We start from the raw sequence: 21,815 nt of genomic DNA on the forward strand, positions 1-21,815 counted from the left end.
ACCCTGAGCATGTGGGCAAGACTCACCTGCCAGCACCCAAGAAAGAATTCTCTGTAGTAACTCAGATCCCAACCCATCTAACATCTCGTCACAGACCACTGGGCATACTTACCTGCTGATAATCAAAGATCAATTGCTAAATTAATTGCCAAAATTAGGCTATCCCATCATACCATCCCCTCCATAAACTTATCAAGCTTAGTCTTAAAGCCAGATATGTCTTTTGCCCCCACTACTCCCCTTGGAAGGCTGTTCCAGAACTTCACTCCTCTAATGGTTAGAAACCTTCGCCTAATTTCAAGTCTAAACTTCCTAGTGTCCAGTTTATATCCAATTGTCTATGTTGCAAAACTGTCACCTCTTTTGGCAGGATTGCCTATTGTTCAGGTGTGACCCAGGACTGGAATAGCAAGGGTATGCAGGTGAGGCTCGAGGTGCACTGGCAGAACTCTGAGGGGTAGTCTTGCATACCTATTATCTGCATTATACCTGGCTGTAGCCAGAGCCTTTAGTCCTCTCACTTTCTTGGGTACTAAAGCTCCCCAAATTCATTCACATTAACAGGCACTTGACTTTTGAGGCCACACTGCAACCACTCTCCCATATACAAAGGCTCCCCGGGTGCCTCTGGGGCATTCAGTGTCTGTGCTCCTGCACTCTTCACCAAGTGTCCCACAATCTAGAGCTGCAGAAGCCACCCCCCATCTGGCGTAAGTGAAGCCAGTCTCAAATCCTCAGCTTCTCTGCACAGCCTTGGCAATGCATCACCCTCACAGGAAGTAAAGTACTGGCAGTTCCTACTCTGTGGGACTGCATCTGCTCATGGTGTAATTCTGGGGTCTCAAATTCAAATGACCACGAGGGCCACATGAGGACTAGTACGTTGGCCCAAGGGCTGCATTACTGACACCTCCCCCCGACCGCCCTTGGCCCCGCCCCCACTCCACCCCTTCCATGAAGCCCCACCTCTTCCCACACCTTTCCTGCCCCCATTCGAACCCCTTCCCCGAAATCCCCACCCCAACTCTGTCCCCTCCCTGCCCCCAGGGGGTGCAGGAGGGGTGTGAGGTGTGGCAGGGGCTCAGGGCAGGGAGTTGGGGTGTGGGGTGCAGGAGGGATGAGGGGTGCGGCAGGGGGTCAGGGCAGGGGGTTGGGGTGCGGGAAGGGTGGAGCAGGGGTTCAGGGCAGGGGGTTCGACTGCAGGAGGGGTTCGGGGGGCGGGCTCTGGCTCTGGCTCCCTCCCTCCCTGCCCGCCCCCTGTCCCCGCCCACTCCAGGAAGCGGCTGGAACGTGGGGCAGCAGGGGCACAGGGTGTGTATGTTGCTGTTGCTTCAGGCACTGCCCCCAGCATCTCCCATTGGCCGGGAACAGGGAACCGCGGCCAATGGGAGCTGCTGGAGGCGGTGCCTGAAGCAACAGCAACACACACCCCTGTACCCCTCCTCCCGCAGGTTCGGTCCGCTTCCCGGAGCGGCGCGGGGGCAGGGCAGGCAGGTGCCTGTCGGGCCGGAGCTGCTCTAGGTAAACGCTGGGGGAGGGCGGGGGGCTGCGAGGACCTCGCGGGCCACAGAAAATAACCTTGTGGGCGGCGTGTTTGAGATCCCGGTATAATTCATGGCCACACCAACAGAGAAAGGCCAGTCTGACATCACAATGCCCTGTCTGACACGGGAACTCGGGGCACAGAGGTTATAAACCAGGTGTCCGAGCCACATAGTGGCCAGCTGTCAGGCAGTACCTGCACTACAGATTACACTGGCTCCCCACTGAGCTTCAGATCCAGTTCCAGGTCCTGGTCCTCATCTGCCAGGGGACCACCTCTCCCCCCACACTACTTCAAGGAATTGCAATCAGCACAGTCAATGCAGGCTAGGGCTCGCTGGAGATGGAGGCACAGCCATTCCTGCGAAGAGGATTTCCCTGCCACTGGGAATCAGGCTCAGTTCACAGCCCTCCTACAAGAGACTTGTGTGTGCACGTTGCCTTTCCTCAGTAGAGGCAGCAGCATCCAGGCTGGCGAGCCCTGTCCCTGAGTGGAGCAGCCCTACCGAGAGCGGAGCAGAGCCAGGGCAACACTGAAGCAGAACTGCTTCTATTTGGTGCCTTGATCCCATGGTGACCAGAGCCAGAAGGTTCGGTGAGATACACATGTCCTGGACACTGCCCCGGGATGTCGGAAGTTCTGTGCCCAGCAGGAGAAACGGCACGGAACACATCACCCAAGGAGATCAGCATGAAAGCAGCTACCGGCCCCCGCCCCAGCCTTGTTCTCACCAGAACCTGTAGCACAGGGGTGGGCAAACTTATTGGCCCAAGGGCCACATTGGGGTGCAAAACTATATGGAGGGCCGGGTAGGGAAGGCTGTGCCCCCCCCCAAACAACCTGGCCCCGCCCCATCCACCCTCCCACTTCCCGCACCCTGACTGCCCCCCTCAGAACCTCCGACCCATCCAACCCCCCGATCCTTGTCCCCTGACCCTCCCAGACCCTCCACCCCTAACCATGCCCCCAGGACCCCACCCCATATCCAACCCCCTGCTCCCTGTCTTCCTCCCGGGACCCCTCGACCCCGGGGACCCCATCCCCTACCCAACCCCTGCTCCTTGTCCCCTGACCACCCTCCCGGGACTCCCTGCCCCTAACCACGCCCCAGGACCCCACCCCATATCCAACCCCCTGCTCCCTGTCCCCTGACTGCCCTGATCCCTATCCACACCCCGATCCTGACAGGCCCCTGGAACCCCGACCCCTATACACCCCCCCGACCACTGTTAGGCCCCCTGGGACCCCCGACCCATCCACCACCACCCCACTTCTTGTACCCTGACCGCCCCCTCCCGGGACCCCCGGCCCCTAACTGCGCCCCCGGGACCCCACCCCATATCCAACCATCCCTGCTCCCTGTCTCCCCACGCCCGGGACCTCCCGACCCCCCACCCCCATTCAACCCCCTGCTTCTTGTCCCTTGACCTCCCCTTCCCGGGACCCCCGCCCTAGGTCCCCACCCCATAGCCAACTCCCCTGCTCCCTGTCCCCTGACCACCTCCCGGGACCCCACCCCTAACCGCACCCCCATGACCCCACCCCATATCCAACACCCCCGACTCCCAGTCCCCGGACCGCCCCCCCCGGGACCCCACCCCTAACTGTGCCCCCATGACCCCACCCCATATCCAACTCCCCTACTCCCTGTCCCCTGACCCCTCCCGGGACCCCACCCCTAACCGTGCCCCCATGACCCCACCCCATATCCAACTCCCCCTGCTCCGTGTCCCCTGACCGCCTCCCGGGACCCCACCCCTAACCGCACCCCATGACCCCACCCCATATCCAACTCCCCTGCTCCCTGTCCCCTGACCGCCTCCCGGGACCCCACCCCTAACCGCACCCCATGACCCCACCCCATATCCAACTCCCCTGCTCCTGTCCCCCGCCCTCCCGGGAACCCCCACCCCTAACTGTGCCCCACCCCCTATTCAACCCCCCTGCGCCTTGTCCCCTGACCACCCCCTCCCGGGACTCCCTGCCCCTAACTGGGCCCCCAGGACCGCACCCCATATCCACTCCCCGCTCCCTGTCCCCTGACTGCCCCAACCCCTATCCACCCCCTGCCCCGACAGGCCCTCCAGAATCCCCAACCCATCCACCTCCCCATTTTTGTCCCCTGACCGCCTCCCAGGACCCCGCCCATAACTGCGCCCGGGACTCCACCCCATATCCAACCCCTGCTCCCTGTCCCCTGACTGTCCTGACCCTTATCCACACCCCGACAGGCTCCCCGGGACCCCTAACCCATCCACCCACACACACTTCTTGCTCCCTCCCCAATCCCTAACTTCCCTCCCCATGACCCCACCCCCTATCCAAACTCCCCTGCTCCCTGTCTCCCCCCTCTCGGGACCCCGACCCCCTACTCCCTATCCAATCCCCCCTACTCCCTGTCTCCCGCCTCCCGGGACCCTCCGACCCCGGGACCCCACCCGCTATCCAAGGCCCCCTCCTCTCTGTCTCCTGAGTGCCCCCCTACCCGAACCTCTGCCCCATCCAACCATCCCCTGTCCCCTGACTGCTCCCCAGGACCTCCTGCCTCCTCCGCCCCCTTACCAGGCCGCTCAGAGCAGCAGGACAGGCTTATTGTAAAGCCTGGGAGGTGGTGTAGCTGCGGGGGAGGGGGGCAGTGGGGGAGGGAGGGGTAGCCTCCCTGGCCGGGAGCTCGGGGCCAGGCAGGACGGTCCTGTGAGCCGGACAGGGCCCGCAGGACGTAGTTTGCCCACTTCTGGTGTAGCAGGACTGAGTTCCCAGGCTTGATCAAGTCTCAGTGCCCTGTGCCCCCCGTTCTTGCCCCATGCCTGGCCTGTGACCGTTCGCTCTGAGAGAGTCCCCATTGTGTGATAAAATGTACCTTGGCAGGGCTGTCCAAGAGGTTTTCTGTCCCTTTGTCGGTGGTGAAGGCAGGCGATTCTGATGCCAGGACGGTCTGGGCCAGCACCGAGCCTATGGCCATCACATTGACGCTGGCTCCGGTGGAGACATGGAGGCCGCCATAGGCTTTGGGGTGGGCTTCGGCGCTGTGCTGGTAATACTGGCGGCTGTTGACATCCTGCATGGAGGCAGAGGCTGTGACAAACATTCATAGAGGTGACAGCTGCCTATGCCTCCTGCAGCCACATGTCGTGCGGGAGACAGGGAGAGCTGGGGTGGCTGTCACAGCTGCACAAACTCAACAGTAGCAGAGTTAAAAATCACACAAGACCCGGTGAAGTCAAGCTTCTTAGTTCATCTAGTCCAGTGGCTGTGAAGCTGTGATGACCACCCGGGGGTCTTGAACCTGAGAGCTGCAGTTAAACCATCTTTGATAGCTCCCACTAACAGTGCTTAACGTTACAGTGTAGACAGGGCTTGTTTTCCAGGGAGGTTTGCTAGTGGGGGGGTTGGATTCTCCCTGAGGCTGGTGGCCTGCCCAGCAATCCTTGCATTCTACCCACACAGATCGCTCGGAGAATACGCAGTGCTTCTGGCGGGGGTTTCGTGTCAGCGCTGTGCGGGCACCAGCCCCTTTCCCTAAGGAGGAAACAGACACAGCAAGGAGAAGGGACTTACACAGGCCAGCCGGGGAGTCAGTGGCAGAGCTGGGAATAGAGCCCAGTCTAGTGCCCTGAACTATCCCCCTGCAGACCCTCACCCCTCCGTGCCTGCCCAGAGGTCTCCCTGGATCTAGATCCCTTGTGCTGGCTCACACCCCAGTGCTCACCTGTGTGATCTGGATCTGGAAGGTGGTGTGGGGGTTCCGGAAGTGGGTTTTGTAGTGCTTCACTGCCTCGTCCCGCCGGTTGAAGCCATTGCGGCAGCGGTAGCAGTGCCAGTGCGCCCCTTTGAACTTCTTCTCCCCTTTGATCGTGCCCACGATCTCACAGTGATTGCAGCAGCGCAGGATCTTCAGTCCTGGCAACGGGAAAGCCCCAGTGAGGAGCGAAGGGTTTTCAACTGGCTCTGCTACAACTACAAGCACGTCCCACCAGGCGGGTGCTCAGGGCCTGGAGATGGTGGAAAGGCTCCTCTTGACTTTAGGCCTTACATGCTGCATGTCAGGGAGGTTATCACTGCCCCCTGCCTCAGCAGGGCTGAAGTTGTCACTTCCCGGAGTGAGCAAGGAGACATCCCACACTGGGGAAAGCATCTACACCTTTTCCATTGCAGCTAACACCAGCTCAACAGGGGGAGCCCTGCTCTCAATGGGGTGTTGGCAGCACAGGGAGCCCTGCTCTCAATGGGGCGGCGGCAGCACAGGCAGCCCTGCTCTCAATGGGGTGGAGGCAGGGGCAGCCCTGCTCTCAATGGGGTGGCGGCAGCACGGGGAGCCCTGCTCTCAATGGGGTGGAGGCAGGGGCAGCCCTGCTCTCAATGGGGTGGCGGCAGCACGGGGAGCCCTGCTCTCAATGGGGCGGCGGCAGCACGGGGAGCCCTGCTCTCAATGGGGCGGAGGCAGCACGGGGAGCCCTGCTCTCAATGGGGCGGAGGCAGCACGGGGAGCCCTGCTCTCAATGGGGTGGAGGCAGCACGGGGAGCCCTGCTCTCAATGGGGTGGAGGCAGCACGGGGAGCCCTGCTCTCACTGGGGCGGCGGCAGGGGGAGCCCTGCTCTCAATGGGGTGGTGGCAGCACAGGGAGCCCTGCTCTCAATGGGGTGGCAGCACGGGGAGCCCTGCTCTCAATGGGGTGGTGGCAGCACGGGGAGCCCTGCTCTCAATGGGGTGGCGGCAGCACGGGGAGCCCTGCTCTCAATGGGGTGGCAGCACGGGGAGCCCTGCTCTCAATGGGGTGGTGGCAGGGGGAGCCCTGCTCTCAATGGGGTGGCGGCAGCACGGGGAGCCCTGCTCTCAATGGGGTGGTGGCAGAGGGAGCCCTGCTCTCAATGGGGTGGAGGCAGCACGGGGAGCCCTGCTCTCAATGGGGTGGCGGCAGCACGGGGAGCCCTGCTCTGAATGGGCTGGCGGCAGCACGGGGAGCCCTGCTCTCAATGGGGTAGTGGCAGCACAGGGAGCCCTGCTCTCAATGGGGTGGTGGCAGGGGGAGCCCTGCTCTCAATGGGGTGGCAGCACGGGGAGCCCTGCTCTCAATGGGGTGGTGGCAGGGGGAGCCCTGCTCTCAATGGGGTGGAGGCAGCACGGGGAGCCCTGCTCTCAATGGGGTGGTGGCAGGGGGAGCCCTGCTCTCAATGGGGTGGTGGCAGCATGGGGAGCCCTGCTCTCAATGGGGCGGCGGCAGCACGGGGAGCCCTGCTCTCAATGGGGTGGTGGCAGGGGGAGCCCTGCTCTCAATGGGGTGGATGCTGCACGGGGTGCCCTGCTCTCAATGGGGTGGTGGCAGGGGGAGCCCTGCTCTCAATGGGCTGGCGGCAGCACAGGGAGCCCTGCTCTCAATGGGGTGGTGGCAGGGGGAGCCCTGCTCTCAATGGGTGGCAGCATGGGTAGCCCTGCTCTCAATGGGGTGGAGGCAGCACGGGGAGCCCTGCTCTCAATGGGGTGGAGGCAGGGGGAGCCCTGCTCTCAATGGGGTGGTGGCAGCACGGGGAGCCCTGCTCTCAATGGGGCGGCGGCAGCACGGGGAGCCCTGCTCTCAATGGGGTGGTGGCAGGGGGAGCCCTGCTCTCAATGGGGTGGTGGCAGCACGGGGAGCCCTGCTCTCAATGGGGTGGTGGCAGCACAGGGAGCCCTGCTCTCAATGGGGTGGAGGCAGGGGGAGCCCTGCTCTCAATGGGGTGGTGGCAGCACAGGGAGCCCTGCTCTCAATGGGGTGGAGGCAGCACGGGGAGCCCTGCTCTCAATGGGGTGTTGGCAGCACAGGGAGCCCTGCTCTCAATGGGGCGGAGGCAGCACGGGGAGCCCTGCTCTCAATGGGCTGGTGGCAGCACGGGGAGCCCTGCTCTCAGTGGGGCGGTGGCGGCACGGAGAGCCCTGCTCTCAATGGGGTGGTGGCAGCACAGGGAGCCCTGCTCTCAATGGGGTGGTGGCAGCATGGGGAGCCCTGCTCTCAATGGGGTAGTGGCAGCACGGAGAGCCCTGCTCTCAATGGGGTGGTGGCAGCATGGGGAGCCCTGCTCTCAATGGGTGGCAGCACGGGGAGCCCTGCTCTCAATGGGGTGGTGGCAGCACGGGGAGCCCTGCTCTCAATGGGGTGGTGGCAGCACGGGGAGCCCTGCTCTCAATGGGGTGGTGGCAGCACGGGGAGCCCTGCTCTCAATGGGCTGGTGGCAGCACGGGGAGCCCTGCTCTCAGTGGGGTGGTGGTAGCCCCCCTGTATTTTAACACTGTCACATAATCCTTCTTGCAGCAGGTCTAAGCAATGTGGTGTTTTGGAGTCCTGTCTACACTAGGGTGACCAGACGTCCCGATATTAGGTGCTTTCTCTTATATACACAACTATAATCTCCCCACCTACCCCCTCGCCCCCCTTCTCATGCCCCTAAACAAAAGTATTTGGGGTTTTTTGCACTTGCTAGCTGGTCTCCTAATCTACACTAGGGCTCCTAATGGTGCTTACACTATGGGTGCTGCTCAACTGCATGAGCAATGGTGGGAAATGTTGAGCCCATGTGCTCAGCACAGCCAGGGCCAGGCTGAATGTAGGCCTTCCGAGGGATCCCTGCCATGGCAAAACCAAAACGAGGCTCTGCCACTATCATGTGCCAGGTGGGCCCCTCGTTATAGCAGAACCACCCCCAACACTTCCTCGGCTCTATTAGTCATAAGAATGCAAAGGCCTGAGAATCTAGAGAATGAGCAAATGTCCAGGCTCTGACATGCTGGACATTCGCAGGGCTAAGCCTGACCAGCACTATCCCTCTTGCAGGCGTTGCTAGTTGATGATGTTTAGTTTCTGCTCTGCGGAGAACAGAGCCTTCTACCTGCTATTGTTTAGAATTACTCTGTGCCCTGTCTACACAATGTTTTCGTCTGGCACCCTCAATCCCTGAGGGTGGCTGGGGTGAGGGGCCCTGTGGAGGTGAGGGAGATTTCTGGGTGAGCAGGCCCAGGCACCCCAAAGCCTGGGAAAGGAAGCTGCGCATGTGAACCCCCTCCAGGAAGGGACTCCAAACATCACAGACACTCCAGCAACATTAAAAATAACACCAGTATTTTCTATTAAAAGCTCTCCCTATCCCTGCCCCCTCTTGCCCCAATGCAGCCGTGAGCTGCCAGCCGCCGGCTTGCTCACATGCAGGGTGGGCTAAGTAATTGTCGTATTGATCTGAATGAGCTCACTGGCTGACAGCAGGTGATGGAAAGCTGCTGACGGCTGCTGGCAGAGCCACCAGTGCTGCAGTGGTTCTGGGACTGCAGCAGGGCACTAGCTACTTCTAACCAGGCAGGAGTTTCTTTGGGGATGGGATGGAGAAGCAGCAAACTCCTTGGCCTTTGGAGCAGATGCCCAAGTGGGATCAAACCCCATAAGGTAGCCTGAGGTGGCGTTAAACCAAACCAGCAGCCAATAGGATTCCTGGGAACCTGGGGCACCACCCCCTCGTATGAGGACTGCTTTTCAGAGACATCAAAGCCAGCCAAGCTGCCAGATTTATGGCCTGAATTTCGCTGTAGGAGAGAGTGCGAACGCCCAATGCAACACCGGCCCCATGCCAAGTCCAGGCTGCCTCCACAGAAAGAACAGAGCTTTGACAAGGAGCCAGCTCAATGTTTCACAGGCTCTTCCACCTCCACCCCATTTCCATGGCCTTCCCTCTTCAGCTCCCAGCTAGGAGGTCAGCTTCTACTCAAGCTAATTTCCAGCTGGGGCAGCTCTCCACTCAGTCTCTTTGCATCAGGCAAGGCTTCCCAGGGCCATGGGCAGAGGGAGGAAGATCTCCTGACAGTTGATCCGTGAAGCAGCAACCCTCTCTCTGGATCCCAGCACTGCCCTCCAAGACCCAGCTGGGGGTCACCGGGATGAGGAGCAGCCATGCAATCCAGAATATCAGAGCCAGATTGTCAGAAGGTCTCAGCTTCCATTTGCTCTCAGTGGGAGGGAATTTGCCACTATTCCACTGGAGGAGGTAATTAGAATCATAGATTATTAGGATTGGAAGGGACCTCAAGAGATCATCTAGTCCAACCCCCTGCTCAAAGCAGGACCAATCCCCAAATCGCCCCCTCAAGGATTGAACTCACAACCCTGGGTTTAGCAGGCCAGTGCTCAAACCACTGAGCTATCCCTCCCCCACAAATTCTCTGTTGTTCTATGGGAATGGGGCAAGGTTTTGCCACTGTTCATCATGGGCCGGGAGAAGGGACTCTGGGGGGCTCAGCTGAAAATCTGGCCATTCCTTTAGGTGCTAAAATGGGAACAGAGTTCTCTGGGGAATCTGGCCATTGGCTGCGGTCTCCGCAGGGTTCCTAGTCCCTGCCAGGCGGGCTGGGGTCTCCACTTTCTCACTGGTTTTAGAATTGCATCACTCCCTTGACTTTAATGGAGCTATTTCTGATTCACACACACCCTGAATGGTGCATTACAGCCCTGAATTCTGAGCAAGATGCACTGGGCCAGGCACACAGCTGCTGCTGTAGTGGATCAGAGTAGGAGAACTCCTCCCTGGCCCTTGCAGGAGTCAGCTTGTGCCCTGTAAACTTAGAACATAGGCTGGGCCAGAAATGGGAGACCTCTTTGGGAGGGGAAAACAACAGACCCCAGAGAGAAGCAGTAGGATCCTGGACATCATCTGATGAGGGTGTAATGAGGGACCCTCCCACAGCCAATGTCCAACAACAGCTGAGGCAATTATCTGCTGTGGCAGTTCCTGAGAAGCTAGTGGGAATCATGCCATTTAAACACAGCTTCTACAGTTCTCATTGTCCTCCAGCTTCTATTCAGAGGTCACCACAGTGATCTGAACCGATAGAAACAGATGTGTGTGATCTGGCGGCTAGAGCAGAGGACTGGGAGCCATAGGGTGACCAGACAGCAAGTGTGAAAAATCAGGATGGGGGTGGGGGTAATAGGAGCCCATATTAAAAAAAGCCCAAATATCGGTACATCTGGTCACCCTAGGGAGCCAGGACTCCTGGGTTGTACTCCTAGCTCTGCCACTGGTGGGCAGCATTATCGTGGCCAAAGTAATTCACCTCCCTGCACCTGTTTCCCTGTCAGTGATCTATACAGCTCACTCCTGCCTACATCTCCGATCCATTCCTCCTGGATCCTACTTCATTCCACACAAGCCTGCTCTCATCTTCTTCCATGCTGCCTCCCTGCCACACAGCCACACTTCCTTTCATGCAGGTCCCTTGACAGGTGCTTTTAACAACAATCCAACTATAAAATGAGCAAGGAGCAAACTGCCCTGGGCAGCGGCTGCACCTGTTGTGAGTCTGTATTGCACCATCTGGGCCAGCACAGCTCCTTTGTCTTCCTCTCCGTACTCTACAATGCCCAGCATGGCCTGACCAGCACTCAGTACATAACAATCAGTGGAGTGCTGGGAGTGTTCATTAGAGTTCACACAGTGCTTTGAGGGCCTTGGATGGAAGATGCTGTAACAGGCTGGCGGGGTTTGCCTGAAGCACCCAACTCTGTTAACACATACCCGGCAAGATCGGAAGCTGCTTAAGTGGGTTCTCCTGACTCATGAGCCTTACCTGGACAGAAGAGAGGTGGGAGGGAAGATTTAGTGTGAGCTGAGCAGCCCTGAGGGACGAACCCCAGGAGCGGCCAATCCTGCAAGGAAGGTTTGAGCTCATCATTATGATAATAGCTTGGTGATTTCTTTGTTCACACAGGCAAGCCCAGCAGAGAATGTGGGCTGTGTTGGCAGAGCAGACCGAGAGGCTTCACAGTGCTGTCCTCTCCACATGGTTAGAATGGTCCTCAGTCAGCAGTTACTCTGGACCACGTGTTCTGTACATTGATGCTTTATGGCAATGAAGCGGTTGCAGAGGACCTTGGCCGAAAGACAGGGCCGGCTCCAGGCACCAGCTGAGCAAGCTGGTGCTTGGGGCGGCAGATTCTAGGGGGCGGCATTCTGCCCAATCCTAGGGCAGCACTGACGCTTTGTTTTTGGTTTTGTTTGCTGCTCTGGCCGCCCTGTAGGGGGCAGAGGAAGGGAGCGCCCTGCAGCAAACTCCGCAGGGCAGCCCGCGTCCTTCCCTCCCTGCCGACCGGAGCAGCGCGGAGCCCTCCCGGCAGACGGCGCGGCAATCGGGGCCGCGGGGTGAGCTCCCTGCTGAAGCGCTGGCCGCCCCTTCTCTCTCTTCCCCCCCCTTCCTCCCCCCCACTAGACCAGGCACGCACTCTGCAGCACAGGGAGTCCCCCCGCACCCTGGATCCAGCCGCCCTGTAGGGGTTTTTGTTTTGTTTTTTCCCCTGCTTTGCCAGCCGCGCCGTTGTCCCCCCCCCATCCCCCTTTTTGCCGCTCCAGCCGTGGTTTTTTGTTTGTTTGTTTTTTCTCCCCCCGGCTTTACCGCTCCGGCTGCGCTGCTGGTTTTTCCCCCCCTGCTTTGCCGCTCCAGCCGCGCCGGTTTTTTGTTCCCCCCACCCTGCTTTGCTGCCCTGCCTGTGCTGGTTTTTTTGTCCCCCCCACCCCCGGCTTTACCGCTCCGGCTGTGCTGCAGGTTTGTTTGGTTTTTTCACCTGCTTTGCCGCTCCAGCCGCACCGTTTTTTTGTTTTTGTCCCCACAGCCGCGCTATGGTTTTTTTTTGCCCTTTTTTTTTTTTTTTTGCTTGGGGCAGCAAAAAAGCCAGAGCCGGCCCTGCCGAAAGAACTGTTTATCCAGGACTCCTGGTGTCACACTCACTCCAATAAAGATTTAATTAAATCATCTCCCTCTCTCTCTTTTTGTGTGTGTGTCGAGACAGAAGGACAAATATGCTAAAAATAAACAGCGATCTGCTTTCCCAAGGCTCCCGAATCAGCAGCTGATCGATCACAAGAGCATCACCTATGAAGGACACTTTCCGAGGGGTTGGTTTCTCTGTAATGGATGCCTGCGAAGCCATGTCAGGCCCTGTGTGTATCTCATTAACAGCCCAGGCTCTCCGCCCGTTACACAGCTAAACCCAGTGTACAATGGCCAGTGTGCTACCCTGCGAGGGAAACTGCTGCATTCCCAGGGCCACAGGGCTGTACATAGATCCTTTCAACACTGCCATCCAGCTACTCCCTCTGCTGCAGGAGCCCCTCTGACTCTCTGCTCTTGGGCACAAGCTAGGACGGCCTTCAGGCTACTCTAGTCTGTGCTGGGGGCCAGCGAAGGATAGGGAAGAGGCAAAGGTAGAAGGAAGCCCTCAGCTCTATGGCAGGGATGAATTGGGCTTCTGGTGACCTAAGCTCTTGGCTTTCCAGGGAGAATGGCACAAAAAAGTCCCAATTAAATAGCAAAATGTACACTCTCTAAAGCATCCTCAGCTGGCTGTTCTGTAACATAGCAATTAGCAATTACTGCATACAGGGCAGTGGAGGATTGGTACAGAGATGAGGGTGCTATTGGTACTCACGCGGGATGGCCTGGGTTATTTACTCTTGGATTCACTCCCCAGGAGTGGATCAGCCATCTCAAATTCATGCTGATGATACCTTCCTACTCCACTTCACCATCATGTATTCCCTATGTGCTGGTCCTCATGTGTTAAAAAATATGTACTTAGAATCCCAGCACCGAATGCAGCAGCTGTTTAAGCAGGTGATGCTCTAGATCAGAGGTTCTCAAACGTCATTGCACCGCAACCCCCTTCTGACAACAAAAAATACTTCACGACTCCAGGAGGGGGGCCGAATCCTGAGCCCGCCCAAGCCCCACTACACTGGGTGGGGCAGCCAAAGCCTGAGCCCCACCACTCTGAGCAGGGGAGCCAACGCTGAAGCTCAAGGGCTTGAGCCCCAGGCAGGGGGCCTGCAATCTGAGTCTTGCGGCCCAGGGCTGAAGCCCTCGGGCTTTGGTTTTGGCCCTGGGTAGTGGAGCCTGGGCTTCAGCCCTGGGCCCAGCATTTCTAAGCCAGCCCTGGTGACCCCATTCAAAGGGAGTCCCAACCCCCACGTTGAGTCTAGGAGGGTGAAATTCACCCCTGTGCCAAGGTTTTGCACTGACGACTCATGTATGTGGGCTCACTTCCGTGGTGCATGGAGGCTGTATGGCCCCTCTGCGCGGAGGTGAATTTCTCCTGAGGTGAAACGATGACGGTGTTTCTAAAGCAGCTTTCAGGGTGCAGTACAGCCAAACAGGCCCATTCACTAAACCCCCAAAGCATTAATACGTCACCTTGGGATTGATAAGCAACTGAAGAGGGCACTAGAGGAAGGAAAGGCTCTACATGAGGGCCAGCAGTACGAATAATAAAAGCCACAGGAACTGCCAGATTGGATCAGACCCAAAGTCCATTTAGTCCAATATCCAACTTCCAATAATGGGCAGCACCAGATGCTTCAAATCATCTTTGGTAACGCAATGTTCTGCAGGTCTCTCCACCTGAGCCTGCAGTGGGGATTCTGGGTGGGCAGAATGTAATGACCCACACGGAACGTTGGCCAGGTTAACCTATATTAGGTGGCACGACCCCACAGATTTCTTCTATGCTGTGTCCTTCCTGATGTGGGCAGTGTGCCTGGATGAGTGCAGGGGGAGGGGATTGCCTTGCTTGCTTTAACCTGCTGCTCTTTAAATATCAGATCTATTTATAAAAGCTAATCAAAGGGTCACATGACTGGCTAGAAACTACTTTGTAATGGGATTTGGGAGTGGCCACAGAGCCATGTTGACAAAATCTTTCCTTACAAAATAGTGGGCCCCGTCTATTTTTTTCCCCAATCAAAAATACAATAATTCTGAAAACTACACTTCGATCCAGTGGAAGCTATCCCATAGTGCATGGAGCTGAGCGGAATGTTGGGTTGGGCTTGCAATGCATTATGGGATCAAAACATTGGTGCGGGTGGTTATGGGAACATGTTGTTAGCCTCCCATGATGCACTTACCTCCCTCCCTCCCTGAAATCAATGGCAAACAAACCAAGCCTTGTTCGTACGCCTGGGTTATCTGCGCAGATGCTATAGCACAGGGGTGGGCAAACTTTTTGGCCCGAGGGCCACCACTGGGGATAGAAATTGTACGGCGGACCATGAATGCTCACAAAATTGGGGTTGGGGTGCAGGAGGGGGTGAGGGCTGTGGATGGGGGTGTGGGCTCTGGGGTGGGGCCAGAAATGAGGAGTTTAGGGTGTGGGAGGGGGCTTTGGGCTGGGCAGGGGAGTGGGGTGTGGGCTAAAGCTGGAGGTGCGGGCTCTGGGGTGGGGCTGGGAATGAGGAGTTTGGGGTGTAGCATACGCAAAGTACGCAGCTGCGTAAGGCACCAGGAAATTTGGGGCACCAAATTTCCTGGTGCCCTACGCAGCTACCTGCTGCTCCAGCCCAGGGATGCCCGGGGGGGGCCAAGTGGGGCAATTTGCCCCAGGCCCCACAGGGGCCCCCATGAGAGTTTTCGGTGAGTCTTCGGCGGCAGGTCCTTCAGTGCCGCCGAACACACCCGGATTGAGTGAAGGACCCGCTGCCGAAGACCCAGAGCTTCTTCCGCTCCGGGTCTTCGGCGGCAATTCAGTGGCGGGGGCTCCTTCTGCTCCGGGTCTTCAGCGGCAGTTTGGCAGTTGGTCCTTCACTCACTCCGGGACCCGCCGCCGAAGTGCCCCGAAGACCCGGAGCGGAAGGACCCCCCCGTCGCAGACCCCAGGCCCCCTGAATCCTCTGGGCGGCCCTGCTCCAGCCCCTGCTCTGGCTCTTCCCCACGGCCCCTGCCCCAGCCTCGCCCCCACGGCCCCTGCCCCAGCCTCGCCCCCACTCCACCCCTTCCCCAAAGCCCTGCCCCACTCCATTCTGCCCCGCCTCTTCTTGCCCTGCTCCGCCCCCACTCCACCCCTTCCTCTGAGGACTGCAGCAGGGGTTGGGTGCCCTGCACTCACCAGGCGGCAGGAAGTGGAGCGACCCGGCCCCAACCTGCTCCGCTTCGCCGGCTCGTGCTGGGGGGCGTTTTCCCCCCGGCCCCCAAGCCCACTTCTGTCACCCCACGGAGGCCTGGGGCCAGCCCCACCACCCTCTTGTGGAGGCCTGGGGCCACACACACACACCTGTGGGGGGGGCTGCCTAGGGCACCAAAATGGCAAGGGATGGCCCTAGTAGGAGGGTGGGACTGAGGGGTTCAGAGGGCAGGAGGGGGATCAGGGTTGAGGCAGGGGGTTGGGGCATGGGGAGAGGCTCAGGGGTGCAGACTCTGAGCGGTGCTTACCTCAAGTGGCTCCCAGAAGCAGCGACATGCCCCTTCTTCGCCTCCTACGCTAAGGCTCAGCCAGGCAGCTCTGCACGCTGCCCCGTCCACAGACACCGCCCCTGCAGCTCCCATTGGCTGTGGTTCCTGACCAATGGGAGCTGCAGGGGAGGAATTTGGGGCGGGGGCAGCATGCAGAGTGGACGCTCCTGGCTGCCCTGACACATAGGAACCAGAGAGGGGGGCCATGCCGCTGCTTCCAGGAGACGTGTGGCATGGCCCCCGACCCTGCTCCCTGGCTGAAACGCCAGAGCGGGGCCATGTGGCTGCTTCCAGGAGACACGTGGAGCAGCCCTCAACCCTGCTCCCCAGCTGGAGCGCCAGAGCGGGGCAAGCCTCAGACCCCGCTCCCCAGTGGGAGCTCGAGGGCCGGATTAAAATGGCTGGCGGGCTGTAGCTTGTAGTTTGCCCACCCCTGCTATAACACAAGAAGCATGGCCCCCGCTCAGCTGTACACTGTTGTCGTGAGCATTACAAACACCTCGTGCCTTATCCTGCAGTATTTACACTGCCGATACAGGAGCCGCTGCACGGAACAACGTGATGCCACGCAAGCAGCCCTGCTGGAAGACATAGAGCTGGTGACAGTCACGCATCACCTTGACACGGTGGAGCACTGCTTCTGGGCCCGGGAAACAAGCACTGACTGGTGGGACAGCATAGTTATGCAGCGATGGGATGATGAACACTGGCTGTAGAACTTTTGAATGCGCAAGGCCACTCTCCAGGAACTGTGCAAAGAGCTTTCCCCAGCCCTGAAGCGCAGTGATACTAAAATGAGAGTGAGTGGCGATAGCTCTGCGGGAGCTTTTAACGCCTGACTGCTACTGGTCAGTGAGGCATCAATATGCAGTGGGTAAATCTAGCATAGGATCTGTTGGGATCCAAGTTTGCAGGGCCATCAACAGACTTCTGCTAAGAAGGGTATTGACTCTGGGCAACATGCATGACATAGTGGGTGGTTTTTCCATGATGGACGATAGACAGAACGCATATCCCTATCTTGGCAATGACCACCTTGCCAAAAAGAACATCAACTGAAAGGGGAACTTCTCAATGGTGTTGCAAGCACTGGTGGATCACAGGGGCCATTTCACCGACATCAATGTGGGATGGTCGGGAAAGATGCATGACGTGTGCATCTTCAGAAACACAGATCTGTTCAGAAAGCTGCAAGCAGGGACTTTCTTTCCCAACTGCAAAATAATCATTGTTGATGTTGAAATGCCAATCGTGATCTTGGGAGACCCAGCCTACCGCTTGCTCCCATGGCTCATGAAGCCGTACACAGGCAGCCTGGACAGCAGTAAGGACTGGTTCAGTCACAGGCTGAGCAAGTGCAGAATGGTCGTGGAATGTGCCTTTGGACATTTAAAAGGTTGCTGGCATTCTTTGCTTACTAGGTTAGACCTCAGTGAAAGCAGTATCCCCATTGTTATTGCTGCTTGCTGTGTGCTCCATAATATCTGTGAAACAAAGGGAGAAAAGTTTCCGCCGCAGTGAGGGGTTGACGCAGATCGCCTGGCAGCCAATTTTGAGCAACCAGACACCAGGGCAATAAGAAGAGCACACCAAGGAGCTCTGTGTCTCCGTGAGGCTTTGAAAAACAGTCTCAACACTTGTCTGTGTTGTTCCTTACCAAACTGTCCCCTCCAGTGCATTTTCTCCCCTGTAAACTCCACCTCCACCAACCGCCCTGTGTTGAATGAATAAAGAGCCTTTTCTCGTCAATCCATTAATTTTTATTATGCTCAGAGACACATAGACACGGCAAAGAAAAGTAAGATAACCTGGGGCAAAAGGGCTGATAACACTGTGGGGGGAGAAACAAGGAAAGCTTGTTTACAGATGCACTGCAATAGCAATCAAAGGTGTAAAAGCAGCAAAGAATCCTGTGGCACCTTATAGACTAACAGATGTTTTGCAGCATGAGCTTTCGTGGGTGAATACCCACTTCGTAGGATGCAAGTAGTGGAAATTTCCAGGGGCAGGTATATATAAGCAAGCAAGAAGCAAGCTAGAGATAACGAGATTAGTTCAATCAGGGAGGATGAGGCCCTGTTCTAGCAGTTGAGGTGTGAAAACCAAGGGAGGAGAAACTGGTTCTGTAGTTGGCAAGCCATTCACAGTCTTTGTTTAATCCTGAGCTGATGGTGTCAAATTTGCAGATGAACTGGAGCTCAGCAGTTTCTCTTAGAAGTCTGGTCCTAAAGTTTTTTTGCTGCAGGATGGCCACCTTAAGATCTGCTGTTGTGTGGCCAGGGAGGTTGAAGTGTTCTCCTACAGGTTTTTGTATATTGCCATTCCTAATATCTGATTTGTGTCCATTTATCCTTTTCCTTAGAGACTGTCCAGTTTGGCCAATGTACATAGCAGAGGGCATTGCTGGCATATGATGGCATATATTACATTGGTGGACATGCAGGTGAATGAACCGGTGATGGTGTGGCTGATCTGGTTAGGTCCTGTGATGGTGTTGCTGGTGTAGATATGTGGGCAGAGTTGGCATCGAGGTTTGTTGCATGGGTTGTATCCTGAGCTAGAGTTACTATGGTGCGGTGTACAGTTGCTGGTGAGAATATGCTTCAGGTTGGCAGGTTGTCTGTGGGCGAGGACTGGCCTGCCACCCAAGGCCTGTGAAAGTGTGGGATCATTGTCCAGGATGGGTTGTAGATCCCTGATGATGCGTTGGAGGGGCTTTAGCTGGGGACTGTATGTGATGGCCAGTGGAGTCCTGTTGGTTTCTTTCTTGGGTTTGTCTTGCAGTAGGAGGCTTCTGGGTACACGTCTGGCTCTGTTGATCTGTTTCCTTATTTCCTCGTGCGGGTACTGTAGTTTTGAGAATGCTTGGTGGAGATTTTCTAGGTGTTGGTCTCTGTCTGCGGGGTTAGAGCAGATACGGTTGTACCTCAGTGCTTGGCTGTAGACAATGGATCTTGTGGTGTGCCCGGGATGGAAGCTGGAGGCATGAAGGTAGGCATAGCGGTCAGTAGGTTTTCGGTATAGGGTGGTGTTAATGTGACCATCACTTATTAGCACCGTGGTGTCTAGGAAGTGGACCTCCCGTGTAGATTGGTCCAGGCTGAGGTTGATGGAGGGGTGGAAGCTGTTGAAATCGTGGTGGAATTTTTCCAGAGTCTCCTTCCCATGGGTCCAGATGATGAAGATGTCATCAATGTAGTGTAGGTAGAGAAGGGGTGTGAGTGGACGGGAACTGAGGAAGCGTTGTTCCAGGTCGGCCATAAAAATATTGGCATATTGTGGGGCCATGCGGGTGCCCATAGCGGTGCCACTGATCTGGAGATATATATTGTCATCAAATTTGGAATAGTTGTGTGAGAGGATAAAGGCACAGAGCTCAGCAACCAGTTGTGCTGTGGCATCATCAGGGATACTGTTCCTGACAGCTTGTATTCCATCAGTGTGTGGGATGTTTGTGTAGAGAGCCTCTACACAATCAAAGGTGTGGGAATGGGCACCTTCTGGTCCTACTCTCCACTGGTATTGAGTGCAAAGGATACCAAATACCCCCCACCTCATAGGACATTTGGGGGAGGAGGATGTGGAACTGGGTGATGATGGCAGCAGGTTCAGCATAGGCTGCAGCGGGACTCTAGCATCCAGCTGCTTTTCTTGAACCTCAGACAGATGCCTCAACATGTCTGATTTCTCCTTCGTAATCCACACCATCTCTTCCTGCATGGCACGCTCTTGTTCCCTGCATGCTCTCCTGTCCTCCCTGTGCCTGGCCAGGTTCTCAGACAGTGCAATCCTCCATGCTCTGAGCTCCATCTTGTCACTCTCGGAGGCACGCATTAACTCATTGAACATGTCCTCCCGAGTCTTCTTTTTCCACTTTCTAATCTGGGAAAGTTTTCAGCTGCAAGGAATGCAAAGCACAAGGGGAGTACTGACAGTGCAGACATTGTTTCTGGTGCACAGTTAATTTTTTTTTAATTAAAAAAAACACCCTTCAATACACTTCACTGCAAGCCACAATGTAATCACAACTGCTGGATATTGCAAGAGTTGGTGTGCTGCTCCAGCCATGGTGAGTAAGGCCACAAGGTATGGGCAAGAGGTCTTGTGCTGCTGCTTTTGTGAAGACATCCTTGGGACCCCAGGTTGGAACTTGAGAATAGCCCCCTGTCCCCCAGCAACCTGGATGGTGCGGGAGGACCAGTACCAGTGTAAAGCCCCCCAGATAGTTTGTTTTTTGCAAAAGCAGCACTGGGTTGGTGGGGAAGGGAGACAAACAGGAAGTCGCCGCCCCCCCTTTTTTTCAATGCTGTTTGCAATACACAGTGATCCCTTCCAACCATAACCACGGCACGTTTCAGAAAGTGTGGTTGTGTGACCCAGATTTCACCAAACAGGGGGCAGATTACTTGTTGTATTGTTTGTGGGTTAAGGGCTAGCATTGAAAACTTCCGTTTCCCCTTGGTGACCCTATGCGATATTACTCTCCTGAGGGTAACAGAGGCGGCAAGGGTACAGATGCTGCAGGCATCTGGGTACAGACCTGGTCCTTATGCTTCAATGCTGTGTGCTCACAATGATGCCAGCAGAGTTAATACTGGAGTGGTGCAGGAAAGTGTCCTACTGTGGATTGCAGAAAACCTCCATTAAAGCATCCTAAAGCTCTCCCTGGAGGATTCCCGGGCCATCCCTGTGCATATAAACAGTCTTTTTTGGCGAGCACCCTCTGCATAGCTGGAGTGGCCACCAATACCCACTACACCTACTTTTTTGTTCAGATTAAACATAAAAATGATAGCATGTAGCCCCTACAGTTTGATTGGAAATATGTACTCACCAGAGGTGCCTTCCCCGGCATCCCGCTCCGCTGCCAACCGGTCCTGTGAAGGGATGGGCTCCAGGGTTAAAAATAGTTCTTGGCTGTTGGGCAGAATTGATCCTCTGCTTGCCAATCTCACATTCTCCTCCTCAACAATGTCCTCCTTGTTATTGCTCAAGGTGGCCCGGGGCTCCTGGGAGCTATCTACAGAGTGTTTTGGGGTAGTGGGGAGGTTGCTGCCGAGAATCGCATGCAGCTCTTCATAAAAGCGGCATGTCTGTGGGGCAGAACCAGAACAACTGTTCGCCCCCCTTGTCTTCTGGTACACTTGCCGAGGCACCTTTATTTTCACGCGGCATTGCTGCATGTCCCTGGTGCTGCCCTTCTCCCCCATGCCCCGCGCAATCTTGGCATAGATGTCAGCGTTTCTTCTCCTTCACTTCCTCTCCCAAGCTGTTGCATACTGTGCAGTTTGACAAATGAGTGCCAGCTGTGGCAGTGGTTTTTGTGACATAGGCACCTGTCCACTGATCCACTAGCTAATTTCTCATAGGCCACTGAATGGGCTCCTCATCTCAGAAAAGATATACTGGCACTAGAAAAGGTTCAGAGAAAGGCAACTAAAATGATTAGGGATTTGGAATGGGTCCCATATGAGGAGAGATTAAAGAGGCTAGGACTTTTCAGCTTGGAAAAGAGGAGACTAAGGGGGGATATGATAGAGGTATATAAAATCATGAGTGACGTGGAGAAAATAGATAAGGAAAAGTAATTTACTTATTTCCATAATACAAGAACTAGGGGTCACCACATGAAATGAATGGGCAGCAGGTTTAAAACAAATAAAAGGAAGTTCTTCTTCACACAGCGCACTTGTGGAACTATAACAGGGTTTAAAAGAGAACTGGATAAATTCATGGAGGTTAAGTCCATTAATGCTGTTAGCCAGGATGGGTAAGGAATGGTGTCCCTAGCCTCTGTTTGTCAGAGGATGGAGATGGATGGTAGGAGAGAGATCACTTGATCATTACATGTTAGGTTCACTCCCTCTGGGGCACCTGGCATTGGCCACTGTCGGCAGACAGGATACTGGGCTGGATGGACCTTTGGTCTGACCAGGTACGGCCATTCTTATGTTCTTATGAACAGGCATCACATGGTATCAACCTTTCAGTCTCCCCTGCCCCGAACCTGGGCTGCATACAAACTGGCAACCTAGGCTT

At 56.4% G+C, this 21,815-nt stretch overlaps 1 protein-coding gene across 9 annotated transcripts in view; it reads right to left on the reverse strand.

The window, feature by feature from the left end:
- Positions 1 to 21,815, reverse strand: part of LOC120386494 — a 62,756-nt gene that overhangs the window by 21,890 nt on the left and 19,051 nt on the right. For 6 of the 9 annotated variants that reach the window (XM_039505888.1, XM_039505889.1, XM_039505891.1 and 3 more), the window contains 2 exons: positions 5,253 to 5,443; positions 4,404 to 4,601 (listed from right to left, as the gene is read on the reverse strand). In XM_039505888.1, coding sequence (XP_039361822.1) covers positions 4,404 to 4,601; positions 5,253 to 5,443 — 389 coding nt within the window. Of the gene's footprint in view, positions 1 to 4,403; positions 4,602 to 5,252; positions 5,444 to 11,074; positions 11,127 to 21,815 lie in introns of all 9 variants that reach the window. The other 3 variants (XM_039505894.1, XM_039505896.1, XM_039505895.1) reach the window with 1 other exon arrangement.

Source organism: Mauremys reevesii, linkage group 18, assembly GCF_016161935.1.
Source record: "Mauremys reevesii isolate NIE-2019 linkage group 18, ASM1616193v1, whole genome shotgun sequence".
NCBI lineage: Eukaryota > Metazoa > Chordata > Testudines > Geoemydidae > Mauremys > Mauremys reevesii.